General features: G+C 38.4%; 1 protein-coding gene across 12 annotated transcripts in view; it reads right to left on the bottom strand.

Annotated features, from left to right (window-relative positions):
* Nucleotides 1-16,267, bottom strand: part of Mast2 (microtubule associated serine/threonine kinase 2) — a 115,128-nt gene that overhangs the window by 49,449 nt on the left and 49,412 nt on the right. For 5 of the 12 annotated variants that reach the window (XM_041651315.1, XM_041651316.1, XM_041651314.1 and 2 more), the window contains exon 5: nt 5,123-5,317. The exons of 5 other annotated variants lie outside the window; for them this stretch is intronic. In XM_041651315.1, the coding sequence (XP_041507249.1) occupies nt 5,123-5,317 (195 nt within the window). Of the gene's footprint in view, nt 1-5,122; nt 5,318-7,362; nt 7,655-16,267 lie in introns of those variants that run through there. 2 more of the 12 variants (XM_041651324.1, XM_041651326.1) reach the window with 2 other exon arrangements.

The raw sequence follows: 16,267 nt of genomic DNA, 5'->3' as shown, positions 1-16,267 counted from the left end.
ATTTAGCACAATCCTACTTATCTATTTTTGTTCTCATTTCCTTTACTTTTTGGGTTATCAGATCTTTGTGCTGTGAAAGACATTACAGGGACAGGAGTCGAAAAATGAATTAAAGTTATGAGCCAGGTGGTGGTATTTATAAATTTACAGGCTTAAATATAAATATATCATGGTTATAAAATGTCCATAGAAAGTATATTTAATTCAGGAACTGTTTCTTGAATGCATGCACTAGGGTCTAAGGGGGAGAAGGGGGCCTAAGCTTCTTCTGTAAAAAAATACATAGTATCTTGGCTTTACTGGGCTACATTTTTTTTTGTAAATATGTATGTGCCATGGCACATATGCATTATCAGACATACACACATACACACACACAAATGAATGGCAAAGAAAAATAGGATCATGTCATCTGTAAATGAGGGTAATTATACTTCTTTATATATATCCCTTTCTTACTTTCTCTTGTCACTAACTAAAATTCAAATAGTATATTAAGAACAGAGGAAGTGGATATCTTTGTGTTGTTCCTTGTTTTAGAGGAATTGCTGGCTACTGGTGTGTCATGTATGGACTTTATTATGTTGAGGTATGTATGCTGTTTTTAAATTTTCCTCAGGGATTTTTTTTTTAAAATTGTTATTATGAAGGGATGTGGAACTTGGTTAAAGGCTTTTCTCCATCTATTGAGATGATTGTGTGTTTTTTTTGTCCTTAACCTGATATATGTGGTGTACTGTATTTCTTAATTTCTGGATACTGAGTCAAGCTTTGATCCCTAAGATGAAAGCAATTGGGTCATAGTACCTGGTTTCGCATTTAATTTGCCAAAAATTTATTGTGAGCCAGGAATGGTGGCACACCTTTAACCCCAGCTTAACTTAGAAAGTTGAGGTCAGCAGATTTCTGAGTTTGAGGCAGGCCTTGTCTACAAAACTAGTTCCAGAACAGTCAGGGGTAAACAAATAAGCCCTGTCTCGAAAAACAAAACAAAGCAAAACAAAGATTTCTCAATACAAAGAAAGAGATCTCTGTACCTTTTGTTTTGGATTTTTTTGAGACAGGGCTTTTCTGTAGCTTTGGAGCCTGTTCTGAAACTCACTCAGTAGACCAGGCTGGCCTCGAACTCACAGAAATTCGCCTGCCTCTGCCTCCTGAGTGCTGGGATTAAAGGTATGCGCCACCAACGGCTGGCCTCTTATTCTTTAGTAATTTCATTATTCAACTTTTTCTTGCTTTTTATTTTATTTCAAGCAGAGCCTCATGGTTGGCTTTGAACTCCAGTCCTTCGAGCTTCACTTTCCAAGAACTGACAATTTTACAGTATACATACTATGCCCAGCTTCACAGCTTTTTATTTTTTAAGATTTATTATATATAGTGTTCATCCTGCATGTATCCCTGCAGGCCAGGAGATGGCGCCATGTCTCATTAGAGATGGTTGTGAGCCACAATGTGGTTGCTGGGAGTTGAACACTCAAGTCCTCTGGAGAGCAGCCAGCGCATTTAACCTCTGAGCCATCTCTCCAGCCCCACTTTATGGCTTTTTGTTTTTTTGATAAAGCATGATAAAACAAATAAAAAGAACTTGGTACATTTTTACAAGGTTTAACAAAACAAATCAGTCAAACATTAATATCTGATAACAAAAACATGAGATCAAAAATTAAGTTTATTAGATTTTTGTTCCTCTAGATGTTGAGGAAACTAACCAGATTTACTTCTGTGTTTTTAAAGCCAACCAACAAACCAACCAACAGTCAGTCAGGTATGTTGGGATACAGCTGTACTTCCTTCCAACTACGAAGGAGGCTGAAACTGAAGGATCACTTAATCCATAAGTCTAAGGCCACACTGGGAAACATATCCAAACCCCATTTAAAATAAAATCAGGAAAAATATGTAAAACAACATTCAACAGAAGGGAAACTTGCAGAATAAGCACTAAGAATGCTCCAGTTCACACTACCTTGAGAATATGTCTAGGAAGCAACACATGAAGGGGATATGCAAAAGAGCCCAAAAATCTCTAAATTGAGGAGACAGAATTTGGAGAGAATAAGTTGGCTAGAATTTTCAAGACTGAGTACCAGAAGTAAGAGAGCTACAGAAAGAACTATGAAAACCTGCAAAGCGAAGTTGGGTACCTCCCAAGGCTTTAACTGAGTATAGTACTAATCACTGAAAGAAAATAAGGAAACTGCTAGAGAAATCAAGGAGCTGACATGCTCCTCCACCTAACACACAGTCACAACACTCCACATTCCCAGCTGATTGTAAAAACTTCAATGCATAGAACTCAAGCAGAATACTCAGAAGTATTACCTCGAAAAAGGGGAAATGCGTCCAAATTCTGTTCAAGTCACACCAAAGATTAAAAGTAATTCCTAAAAAGACCCAATGGTTTAATAAGTACATCCTAGAATCTTAAGACTGTTTAAAGAAACACAAAAATATTCTGTAAACAATCAAAACCATCTTGGCACACACTGACCTAGTATTTTACACCGAGTAGAAAAAAAAAGGAATAAAACACTATTACAGTGAACAAACATGCAAACAAGTCTACCAAACACCAGCAAATTTCACATTTCCATTATGTCGATCAATGTAAGATACTGTTAAGATTGTGTTACCAATCCAAGGGGTGCTAACTAATCCAAGAAGACTAAACCCACATTATACTGTGTTTGTCATTCAACTCATTGTCTGTGCCAAGCCCACACACAGGAAGACGTGCCTGAAGGAAGGGTAAGGCTCCTGGCACTGTCCAATGTCTAACACTATCCCAAGACCTGCAGATTTTGATCTCCAAAATCAAATTACATCATTTAAATCTGAACACCCTGTAAGTAAAAATTACTTAACCATTTGACTTCTCAGTTAATTTTTCTAGCAGAAAGCTTTGCATATACATTTTGATCACTCAATTTTCCCTTTAGAAACTTTCACCCCCAACTGGCTTCCAAGATATCTTTGTGGTTCTAAGCAATTACTCACCCATCTTTACTCTGCTAGATCTTCATTATCTCCCTGCTCTCTCAAAGTCAGATTACTGACTTAGTCCTTTGACATGTCTTCATTTTCTATCAACAGGAATTCACAGATGACTTCATAAATCACTAATATGCTCTTAATTGCTAATTATATTACCTGTTACCCAGATTTTGCTTCTCTTGTTGACTATGTAACTATCTATCCTGCAATTTTTTAATCTGTTATTAAACTCCAATTTAATAACAGATCCCTGGATTTCATTCACTGGCCAACCATCTTAGTTGAATATATAAGCTTGAGGTTAAGCTTATGTCTTCAAACAATGAGAATGGCTGAAGCAGATACCCAACACCTACCTCTGGCCTCCACATCAAAGTGCATGTGTGCATATTTGCACACTCATATGCATGGATCCTCACAAACACTAACAACAAAGAACAAGGGCACCTATCTTACCTAGATAATGCCACTAGCATTCTAACTATAGCCAGAGTGATAATTTTAATTACATTTATTTTTATTTTACACACTTGTGGTGGTCAAAGGACTATGTTGAATTACTTTCAGGTAGTCAGCTCTTTCCCTTCCACCATGTGAGTTCTGGGGGGCTGACAATAGGTCTTCAGGGTTGGTTGCAAGTACCTTTACAAACTGAGCCATCTCCCCCACTCTCCTTTAATTACTTTTGAGATAAAGTATCATGTAATCTAGAGTGGCCTGTATGTACATACTCACTATGTACCTAGGTTGGCCTGGAACTCCTGACCCTCCTTGCTCCCAATTTCAAGTGCTGAGATTTCAGAATTGTGTCACCATGCCTGTCTCAGATGAACTTACATATACATAAATTCTTGGATTTTTAAACACTTCATGTCTACTCACCTTACTCAACATAAAAACAAATACACATATAATGGTTCCACTTAATCTGACCAGCTCCATATTACTCCTCGGACCTCATTTCACTGTATTTCTCACTTAATTTATGCCACACCAGCTTCATGGAACCCTGCTGCACAAATCACATAGGAAGAGAGCTCTTAGACCAGCAGTTCTTTCTCAACCTGTAGGTCACGACCCCTTCGGGGGTCGAACCACTCTTTTGCAGGGGTCGCATTATCAGATATCCTGTATGTCACATATTACATTACAATTTATAATTCATAGTTATGAAGTAGCAACTAAATAATTTTATGGTTAGGGATTACGACACAAAGAACTGTATTTTTTGTTGTTGTTTTTTAGAAGAAGAGTTTCTCAGCGTAACAGCCCTGGCTGTCCTAGAACTTGCTTTGTAGATCAGGTAGAACTCACAGAGATCTACCTGCTTCTGCCTCTCCCCTGCTGGGATTAAAGGCAAGCCCCACCACTGCCTGGCCCTACTTCTTTGAAGTCTTTTCTACTGTCGATACACTGAAGATGGTCAACCCAGGCCCTCATATTTCTACTCCATCTATACTGCTATGTTTCATATTCACTCATTAACTCTGTCCCCTTCCACTATAACCTAAGTTCTCTGAGGATAGGGGACGTCATCATTTTGTAGTCCCTGCTTTGTCTCCTAACCCTAATGCAGTACCTAACAGCATATATTCAAACAGTGCTGGATATACGAAAAGGAAAAAGATAGAAGGAGAGCTATTTTCATCAGTTGGAACAAATCATTTCACCTGTTTTTATTCTTAAGTGTGTGTGTTTAATGATTTTTTACTTTATTTTTCTGAATCTTTTGTCTGCATGCTTGCTTGATTGATCCCTTGGAACTAGGGTTAGAGTTGTGAGTTGCCATGTGGGTGCTGGGAATCAAAGTCAGGTCCTCCACACCAACAGTGCTCTTAACTCCTGATCCACCTCTCTAAGTCCTATACTCAGATATTTCTGCTACAAAACATATGGATGAGTTATGAGGTAGTCACAGTCACAGGGTTAGGGTGCCCACAAAACTACTTATTACTTATATGCTACTCTACATTCTTCAGAAATCTGCATATTGTAGAGATCCATTAAACACTTTTACAGCCTCTTACCAAATTCTTCCCACTTCTAAGAAGCAGAGTACAAACTTTATCTATGAGACCAGAAGCAACTGCCAATAACCAAATCAATTCATTGCAGGCTTCCTTACCTCCACTGCAGTGTACGGCTGGAACAGGGACTGCAGGGGCTGCTGTGGGCTTGAGGGTTCAAGAAAAAGACAAGAGGAGAAGTAGCCAGCACACAATCAGCACTAAATGGGACTTTAGCCAGGGAGAAGACTGGAGCCGATGAGGGTGAGAACATGTGCTGACTTACATCGGCTCCTCGGCAAAGAGTAGAGATTCTGACAGGGTATCATAGTAAAAACAAAACAAAAGCAAAAACAGGGTCAGTGTTAATTTCTCCAGCAAAAAGATTCATATTTAAAGTGAATTAAGTTTAAGCAAGAGGCTTAAGAAAAGTAAGTGGTTAAAAGTCACTTGCAAATATTGTACATCAGTACCAATGCTGGCAAACAGCACACAGACTAAAACCTAACCCATACAAGGTACTTGGTTACAATCTCAGTGCTTGGAAGGCTGATACAGGAAAATCATGAATTTAAAGCCAGTCTGGACTACAAAGCAAGCTACTGTCCCGAACAGTAAAATAAACTATAAGCATACCTAAATTTTGACAAATGCAACCTATTTTCCTTCATATGTAAGTTATGATTCATTAGGCCCGATAATAAACTACTCTGTTAGTTATCCTGCAAAATAATGCTAAGTTTTTAAACCTTTCTTCTTGAGCCATCTCATAAGTTGCTCAAGCTGCTCTCTACCTTGTGGTGTTCTTGAGTCTCCCATAGAGCTAGAATTATAAGAACCCATCACCATACTTAGCAGTCTTAAATCTTATCACATAATGAGAGGTTTAGTTATCTTAATGACTATGTTATCAGGATTATAAAAAAATCTGTAAAAACCTAATCTCATTTTCATTTTGTTCCTAATTATTACTCTGCCAATTAATTATACAATGGGCTGTAGTCTACAAAGGATTGTTTGGGGGGAAAAAAAAACATGCTTTTAATCCCAACACAGGGGAAGCTGAGGCAGGTGATCTCTATGAGTTTGAGGCTAGCCTGGACTACTGAGTAAATTCTAGGAAGCCAGGGCTATGCAGAAAATTCCTATCTAAGAAAGAGAGAGACACAGAGAGAGAGAGAGAGAGACAGACAGACAGACAGACAGAAAGAAGAAGGAAGGAAGGAAGGAAGGAAGGAAAAAGGGTTAATAAATTACTTATTAGCTCCTTCATCAGGGCCATTTTTTTCAAATTTACCTCTAAAACAGATACAAGACTCCCAATACAGTGCACTAGTTCAAAAATCTTAGTTGTTGAGCACTTATATTTTTGAAAGTTTACAAACGCCATTTAAAACTCATGCTCAGCAAAAAAAAAGTCATATTTACTCTAATTACTACTTCAGTTGATTGATTATGTTTCTTTTTGTGATCTTTTTACTATAGTCTCAGTCTGGTAAATGCTGTTTTGGTTTTTTGTTGTTGTTTTCTTCTTCAAAGTATATGAAAATATTTGAATACTTAAAATTCATGAGTGCTATTTTCTAGGAACTAGTGAATTAGTAATTCAATTGATGAACATGCTAAGGGTCTCAACCCATAAAAAGTCACTGTGAGCACCAATATGCAGGAAGAAAGTGTGCTCCTTCCACTCTGGGATTTAAGGCATAGCACAAGACATACTGAGGAGACATGGGCACTAGGATTCTTTCCTTGTCCATGATTTAATCAACAATTAAAACAATTAAAAATCTGGTAAATCAGGTTTATTTACCAAACAAACCTGAGGAGACCTTGAGGAAACCATCCTGAAAATAGAAAGCTCTTCCTCATTTCACAGCTATGTAATCTTCACCTAATAGTTTCTGTCTTAGGCAAAGGAGAAAGAGAATTTAAAGGATCTGCAAGGGAGACCTGCAGTTAGGAACTGACAGGCCAAGGGCAGAAATGTATCCCTCCACACCACAAGGCAATGGAGGAATGCTTTTCATCCACCTCCTCTTTTTATCTCATATTCTTAAGGCTTTTACATTCATCTTTGACAATAGCTTTAAAAACCTGCTTTCAAGGCAGGGGGAAAACTAGGTTTACTGTTCACCCAGCTTCCCCAAGCACCTAGGCACACCTAAAATTACGTCTGAATTGAAAACACCACGGGTCCCTCCAATGACCAGTCTTTTGACCTTGAATGGACAAAGTCAGCTCCACCCTCTTCCTAACAGACATTTCCAAGGCAGAGTCTTCATCCAAGTAAATGAAGAAGTTACTTGGCATTAGCTACTTTTCTTACATATGCCTGTTTTGAGTCAGAGACCCCAACCTCCTTACTGAATCCGCAGACACGGTGCTCCCAGTCTCTCTCTCCTCCGTTTCATCATTCTCCTGACTACTCAAGATCTGCCTCTCACACTGGAATCTCAGCAGACACTTCTCTCACATTAAGAGGCGTTTTAGCCAGTGAAAACACAGAAAGATTCCCAAACTCATGGGTAACATTAAGGCATTTTTCTCAAAAAACAAACAAACAAAAAAAGTAATCAGCATGGCAGTCAGAATCCCCTCACAAAAACTAAGAGCCCAGGAGAGGGAAAAGTTCCAGATCTTAAATGAATCAGCTGTCTTCTGATCTTCCTGACATCATTCACACTCAGCCTGTAGCAAATCAGAGACCCAGAGAGCACCTTGTTCCCTCATAGTCACAAGCACCCTCCCCCACAAATCAGCTGTACCCTCAGACTTGGCAGCAACAAAGGCTCTGGCAGAAATTATACATACCAACTTGAAAACTCGCACTGTGTCAGAAATACTATTAACCCAGGAGCCGTTGGGCAAGATACAAACAGCTGTTGCAGGGAGCAGGGGATTGGATGAAAGCCTCTTACAGATCCCAAATTGGTAAATTAATAGGCTAAGAATAAATAGATATTTCTGCAACATTATTCATTCTCAAACCCAGGCCTGGTGGAAGATAAGAGGACTTTAATTTTAAGACTCCAAGCACAGTTATTCAAATTCTAAAACTGACTAATTTAAATAACCTACATCCATAAAATTTTGGCATCAATTTTATTTAATTTCCATTATTCTCTTATCACTTCAATAACCTGTGGTGAGAAATGTAGTTAGAAAAGCTAAGAAAGTAAGCCCAGGGGAGCCAGGCATGGCAATACCCAGCCCTGGGGAAGTGGAGGCAGAAAGATCAGATTCACGGTCATCTTTACCTACACAGCAAAATAAGTCATGCTTCATAATAATACAAACAATTGCAAGCTCAGAAACTAATGCAATTTGATCCAATAGCCATCATAGAAACCATTTACATGAAAGACATGTAAGACTTTCATGTAAACTACTTAAGTTTAGTTTTCCATCTGTAAAATGAAGATAATTAAGGTAGCCAATATAGATGAATAATATGTAAAACAGAAAAGTGCACAGCAGAGAGAAAGAACTGTGGAGATGTTGACTATTATACATTTTTCTATTTAAAGGAGAGGCATCTAAGTATTAGTAAATCATCTAAGAAAAACAGCCTGACCTGTAAAAAGCTAAGCAATCAAAATAAACTCTAAGTAAGAGGTATGTATCATACCTTGCTGCAGAACACCAGTGAACTGTGACAGTCTCTTAACTATCTACACAGCATAGTATCACCAACTGTTTTCAATTCCCAGCACCCACAAGGCAGCTCCCAAACTGTCTGTAACTCCAGTTGCAGTGGATCTGATCTGACACCCTCATACAAATCTGAAGAAAAAACACCAATGCACATAAAATAAAAATAAAGGTATAAAAAAAAAAAAACAAACAGTAATTGTAGAATGGGTTCACTAGGGTCCGTGGAAGAAAACACAGGTCACATTAAGGATGATTTTAGCCTTTCCAGCTGCTGAACTCACCTTCCCTTTGCCAAGGGCCTTTGTTATTGTTCTCTACCTTACACCTTTAGCAAGTTGATTTCCATATCCCCAAAACATCCTAACTAAGCTTCCAAAAGGGACAATGCCAAACGCAAATTTTCTGTTAAGGAATATCACAGTGTGCCTGATTTTACCCAGCTAAGTTTTGCATAAGCTTTGTTGTCTAGGGAAATTCTCAGACAAGATGCACATACGTTAAACAAAAGATGCTTAAGACAAAGGGCAGATTAAGACTACATGCTAACATCAGGAGCCAGTTCTGTAGTTCTCCCTACAAGTAATGATATATATATATGAAAAATCAATATTAACTAAAAGGGAAGCGCCTTTCCCCAGAGATGCTCAAGACCACACCTACCTACAGGGTATTTAAACACTTTCCAAGGAAAGACCATGTGGTTCTCTGGTCTCTTCCCCCCCCCCCCCGTCTACTCTCTGGGATCCTGAAGAATTTCCAGTAACATTTTACTTTTAAACCTGAACTTTTAACTCTCCGCCAGACTAGATCAACCACTGGCCCAGTAAGTTGCCAGTTCCAAGTTATTACCTGAGAGGCTCAGGGCCTTTGTGTTTGTGTGTGTGTGTGTGTGGGGGGGGGGGGGGGTCCTTGCTAAAGACATGGTCATACCAGGACCCCGACACATAACCAGAGCAAAAGCTGCCTCTCTGTTCCGCGGGATCCCTTCTATACATGTCCTGCAAAAGGATACATCTCACACACACTGTCATAATTATAATTATGCTGGTCTGCCTGTCACCTGGGTACCCTGACCCTTTAAAAGACAAGCTTCGCTCATTCCCAGTCTCCCCCTTCCCACTGAGGCAAGCTGATCTTGCGCCTCTTCTCTATTTCTCTCTCTCTGTCCTTTCTTTTTCTGAAGAGGCAACCTCTACCTTCTCCCCTCCCCCCCCCGCCTTTCCTCTTTTTCTCTGTTCCTCTATCTCTCTCTCCCCCATATTGCCTTACCTTTATACCCTCCGAATGCCCACTAAATACTCTACACCCAAGCTCTCTCCACATGGCATATCTTGTCTGTCTCCCATCCAACGTGTCCTCTCCCGCACCCAGAGCAAAACATGCCAGGGTCACTGGCACCATAAATCTATCATTGGTTTGGTTTGCTGGGTCAGTGGAAAAACCTTATATTGGGGTATGGACTTTTTGTTTTTTGTTTTGTTTTAAAATTATTAATATTTTTCATTTTCAGTATTTTTGTTTTTGTTTTGTTTTTTCTGAGACAGGGTTTCTCTGTAGCTTTGGAGCCTATCCTGGAACTAGCTCTTATAGACCTGGTTGGCCTTGAACTCAGAGATCTTCCTGCCTCTGCCGAAATTCAAGGCGTGTGCCATCACTGCCCTGCACGGAAATCTTTCAGGTAGGTTAAAACCTAAGTATAGGTACTTCCCAGGCAATACCCATACTCATAGAAGTCCTATAAAATATGTATTATTAATATTCTCATTATTTCAAATAACAATCCAAATCCAAACAAGAGAATAAGCCATATTGGTAAGGTCAAAATCAACCTCTTCTCAATTCTTATGATTAGTTAGCTTATTATAAATTTTATTAGCCCAAAATATCCCTATCTTCGGCCATATTGCTGAACCAAAACACTCTGACACTAGAAACAATGGTAGAAATTTCTGAGGTATACTATTCAGTAAGTATCTGAAAACAATAGCAAATGGATTTTTCTCTAGACTACTTTGCAATTATAACCACGAAAATCGACACATGAAATTTCTTAAAAAATACTGAAGATGGGCTGGGCGATGGTGGCACGCACCTTTAACCCCAGCACTTGGGAGGCAGAGGCAGGTGGATCTTTGCGAGTCTGTAGCCAACCTGGTCTACAAGAGTTAGCTAGTTCCAGGACAGGCTTCAAAACTACAGAGAAACCCTGTCTCAAAAAAAAAAAAAACAAAAACAAAAAACAAAAACAAAAATATTGAAAATGAAAAATATTAATAATTAATAATTTTAAGAATATGAAGTCATATCTTACGTCCTTTATCTAACATCAAAGAAGATACTACTTTTACCTCCAGAGGTTAATACATTACCAGACAGAATAGACGAGCGGCAGTGGCGCACGCCTTTAATCCCAGCACTCGGGAGGCAGAGGCAGGGATCTCTGTGAGTTCGAGGCCAGCCTGGTCTACAAGAGCTAGTCCCAGGACAGGATCCAAAGCCACAGAGAAACCCTATCTCGAAAAACCAAAAAAACCAAACCAAACAAACAAAAACCCCACATTACCAGACAGAATAAGTTTATTGGCATCAAAGTGCATGTACTAATATCCCTGTGTCTTTGCCAGCATTGGGAATGCCTAACACTTGGCTGGACTAACCACAGGCCTCAATAGAAGATAGTACAGCAAATGAAATGTCCAACTTTGCCTATTCATCCACAGAAATATTTGTGGTCTATGTTATCACACAAGTTAAGTGGAAGGAAAAGGTCTGTGAGATACATAATTTACTTTATAGATCTGCTACATTCTATAAACACAAACTAAGCTCCTTAAAAACAATGAAGCTAGGGGCTGGAGAGATGGCTCAGTGGTTTAGAGCAGTTGACTACTCTTCCAGAGGTCCTGAGTTCAATTTCAGCAACCACATGGTGGCTCACAACCATCAGTAATGAGATCATATTCCTTCTTCTGGTGTATATATAAAGTACATGCATAAATAATTTTTTTTAAAAAAATGACATTTCAGGTTTGTATCCGCTGTAATAATTATATTCATCATATTTTATAAATCAGATACATCATTATCTCCAGGAAAAGCTATTCTATAAACACTGCCCTCAACTCTTGGCTTGGTTTTATTGTTTTGTTTTGTTTTTCCCTTTTTCTTTCGATGTTTTGTGTGTGTGTGCGGGGTTGTTTGTCTGTTTCAACACATGTTTTTTCTACGTAGTCCTGACTGTCCTGAAACTTGTTCTATAGATTAAGGTGACCTTAAACTCAGAGATCCACCTACCTCTGCCTCCTAAGTGCTAGGATTAAATAAATGTAGGTGAGCCGGACGGTGGTGGCGCACGCCTTTAATCCCAGCACTCGGGAGGCAGAAGCAGGCGGATCTCTGTGAGTTCGAGACCAGCCTGGTCTACAAAAGCTAGTTCCAGGACAGGCTCCAAAACCACAGAGAAACCCTGTCTCGAAAAACAAAAATATATATATATATATAATTAAAATAAATAAATAAATAAATGTAGGTGCCACTACTACCCAGGTGTTTCAACTTTATATAGCATTAAGCAATTTAATTCATCTGTTAACTGTATCCTCTTAATGGGTTTTTATTAGAATATTCACATTTGAAAATTGACAGTAAAATAGCCATAATAATTTCAAATCTCTGTTATCTACAGAAACCCTCTTTCACAGTGATGCCTCTTTGAAAGCTAAAGAATAAATCAGTAGCCAGTCTGTTCTTATCTCAGCACATGGCAAAGGAGTCAGCAGGTATTTGAAACTATTGACATGTCAAAGAATAGAGTCTTTGGCACAGGCTTCGGGTAGTATCACTAGGACAACTGGAGAACTTCCAGACCATTCCAGTGGACTGAGTCAGAATTTCCAAAACTCTTTTTAGTACAGAGCAGACTGCTAACATTTGAACCAGTAAAATGAAAATTAATATACAGGACTGAATAAGTTGAGAAGGAAAGACTGCAGTTACTTGTTAGAAATATTCATTTAACATTTATTTTCTAATATATAAAAGAAGCCTATTATCTTTCTCCTCAGGCTATTTATAACCCTTCAGTTTGTAGCCTCCACTCCTGTGTATGAAAAACAGATAAATCACTTCTCATTCTCTTTGGCCCTCCTCCAACAAGGAAGACTTGCTAAGTCTCATCACTTTTAAAAGCAATATACTTATCTGAATAGGAATAATAAATGCCTCCTCTTTTTTAAAACTAGATTATAACTAAAAAAAAAAGTTTTGCAACTGAGCATTTGCCTATAATGTCCATAATTAAAATGCCTATATATATATATATATATATATATATATATATATATTTGAAAATGATATTAATTCAATCAGGTTTAACAAGACAGTTTTAAAAAGTACAGATAATTTTGTATGGCAGTTAAAACCCTATCTTCCCTGGAAAACTGGCCTGGTATTTAGCTTATAGAATCAAATCTTATGGAAAATATTGAAGATCTATTCCTGAAATGCCTATGGTTTGTAAGGTATCTGAGAACTTGAAGGGAGGTGAAACCACCAATTCAGTGGAGAAGTTCTCAGATGTGGCTTCCTAACCTCAAAGTACAAATAATGAAAACTTCCAAATTTTCATGAGATTTTTTTGAAGTAAAAATTCATTTATGTGCATGTGCTTTATTTTTCTACCTGCATACATGTGCACGCACGTGCCCTCGGAGGCCAGAAGAGTGTCAGGTCCTCTGAAAGTGCAGGTACAAGTAGTGGTGAGCCACCTGATGTGGGCGCTGGGAACCTGAGTCTTCTGCTAGAGCAGCCAGTTAACTCTCTTAAGGACTAAGTCATCTACCCAGCCAAATAATCTGAGATTTATTAAGATTTAAAATAAACTTTTAAAAGGACTATGGTAAATTACACCATTCCTGCTAATCTATAAAAGGCCTAAATCTATCAACAATCACCCTAGCCATGGGTGTCTGTGTGTGTATAAGAATCAGGATTTTAGCTTCTGTAAAGCAAAGGACACGGTCAACAAGACAAAACGACAGCCTACAGAATGGGAAAAGATCTTCACTAACCCCACAACAGACAGAGGTCTGAGCTCCAAAATATATAAAGAACTCAAGAAATTGGACAACAAAAGATCACATAATCCAATAAAAAAAAATAGAGTACAGATCTAAAGAGAGAACTCTCAACAGAGGAATCTAAAATGGCTGAAAGACACTTAAGGAAATGTTCAGCATCCTTAGTCATCAGAGAAATGCAAATCAAAACAACTCTGAGATTCCATCTTATACCTGTAAGAATGGCCAAGATAAAAATCACTGATGACAACTTACGCTGGACAGGTTGTGGGGGAAAGGGAACACTTCTGCATTGCTGGTGGGAATGCAAACTACTACAACCCCTTTGGATGTCAGTGTGGTGATTTCTCAGAAAATTAGGAAACAACCTTCCTCAAGACCCAGTAATACCACTTTTGGGTATATATCCAAAGGATACTCAATCAAGCCACAAGACATGTGCTCATTCATGTTCATAGCAGCTTTGTTTGTCATATCCAGATCCTGGAAACAACCTAAATGTCCCTCGATTGAAGAACGGATTAGAAAAATGTGGTACATTTACACAATGGAGTACTACACAGCAGAAAATATAACAACAGCTTGAATTTTGCAGGCAAATGGATGAAGGTAGAAAACATTATTTTGAGTGAGGTAACCCAGACACAGAAAGAAAATTATCACATGTACTCACTCATAAGTGGTTTTTAAACATAAAACAAAGAAAATCAGCCTACAAATCACAATCCCAGAGAACTTAGACAACAATGAGGACACTAAGAGAGACATACATAGATCTAATCTACATGGGGAGTAGAAAAAGACAAGATCTTCTAAGTAAATTGGAAGTATGGGGACTTTGGGGAAGGGTTGAAGGAGAGGGGAAAGGCAGGGAGGGGAGCAGAGAAAAATGTAGAGCTCAATAAAAATAAATTAAAAAAAAAGAAATGGGCTAATTTAAAATATAAGAGCTAGCTAGAAACACGCCTGAACCAAACAGTGTTGTAATTAATATAGTTTTGTGTAATTATTTGGGTCGGGATGGCCAGAAAACAAAAGAACAGTCTCTGTCAACGCTTTCTGGCACTTCATAATCATGTTGCATGTACTACATACATACATGCAGGCAAAATACTTAACATACATAAAATAAAGTCCTTAAAAAGAAATACAGCCTTGAGACAGAACTTATCTAAACTTAACCCAAGATGCTTAATAACAATTTTAAAAATTACACATCTCAGAACAAAATCATAATTAATGAAGCAACGTTACATACTATGATCCTTAGATAGGAAAAGCAGGTGTCATTACCTTCTTTTCAAAGATAGGGAACAAAGATTTAGTAAAAATGAAACGATCTGTCTAAGTTTACAAAATCTATTCTGTGATACAGTCAAGACTAAATCCCAGTTCTGAATCATAGCCAAAATTCCTTTAAATTAAGCTCTAATGAGTTTTTATAACAAAGTTTTTTAAAAAATTGAGGAAACAACTTAATCACAAGGGTATTAACACAAGTAAAATACTTAAATAATAGTAACAAAATTATCTGTTTCATACTTTAAAAGAAACAAGTGGATGGGGGACAGTGAGGGTAAGCAACAGATAGGGACAGACTAAGCATGCTCACTCACATCACCCACAGGTGGCAAAAAGAAGTCATTGAAAATAGACCAAGAAGGTGAATAAGGAAGACAAGGTTTTCAAGTGGAAACAAAGAGGAGCAGAAGACATTTGAGGAGCTAAAAGCCAAGGTCATGGGAAAGGATCCCTAGGTCACATATAGAATTAAGAAATCTGGCAAAAAGTAAACTGTTCCTTGTGACCGGGACTCTCTTCCACTCCTATTTAAACATAAACATTCTCTGCCACTAACATCTTTTACCACCTACAGGTAGAATGTAGGATTGCATAGAGCCTGTTTTACATTAATAAACTTTTGCTTAAAACTAAAAAAAAAAAAATCAGTCAGGCAGTAGTGGCGCACACCTTTAATCCCAGCACTCAGGAGGCAGAGGCAGGTGGATCTCTGTGAGTTCAAGGCCAGCCTGGTCTACAAGAGCTAGTTCCAGGACAGGCTCCAAAGCTATCGAGAAACCTTGCCTCAATAAACAAACAAACAAATAAATAATCACAAAGTAGCTATTTTCTATAGTTTTCATTTCAGCTACTACCACCTCAGCTGTGAATTAAAATCAAATTCAATATGTAATTCTGCCATAGCCTGGACTGAAACACATCTGTGTTGTACTGTGACTTCTATATCACCTTGAATTAAACCAATTCATTAAAAATGCAAGCAGAAAGGCATATGGTGTGTCTGTGTAGAGAGGGATGGAGAGAGGGAGGGAGGGAGGAGGGAGGCAGGCATTTTAGTTTATTGAGACAGGGTTCTCTATAGCTTTGGAGCTTGTCCTGGAACTATCTCTTGTAGATCAGGCTGGCCTCGAACTCACAGAGATCCGCCTGCCTCTGCCTCCCTAAAGCTGGGATTAAAGGCATTTGCCACCACCGCGAGGAAAGACAGCAACATTTAAAGGTCAGTAA

This window comes from Microtus oregoni, unplaced genomic scaffold (genome assembly GCF_018167655.1).
Source record: "Microtus oregoni isolate MIOR12 unplaced genomic scaffold, Mior012 000005F_ref0000423, whole genome shotgun sequence".
Lineage (NCBI taxonomy): Eukaryota > Metazoa > Chordata > Mammalia > Rodentia > Cricetidae > Microtus > Microtus oregoni.
Note: the sequence above shows the minus strand (reverse complement) of the source record. Positions and strands in the feature narration are given on the sequence as shown.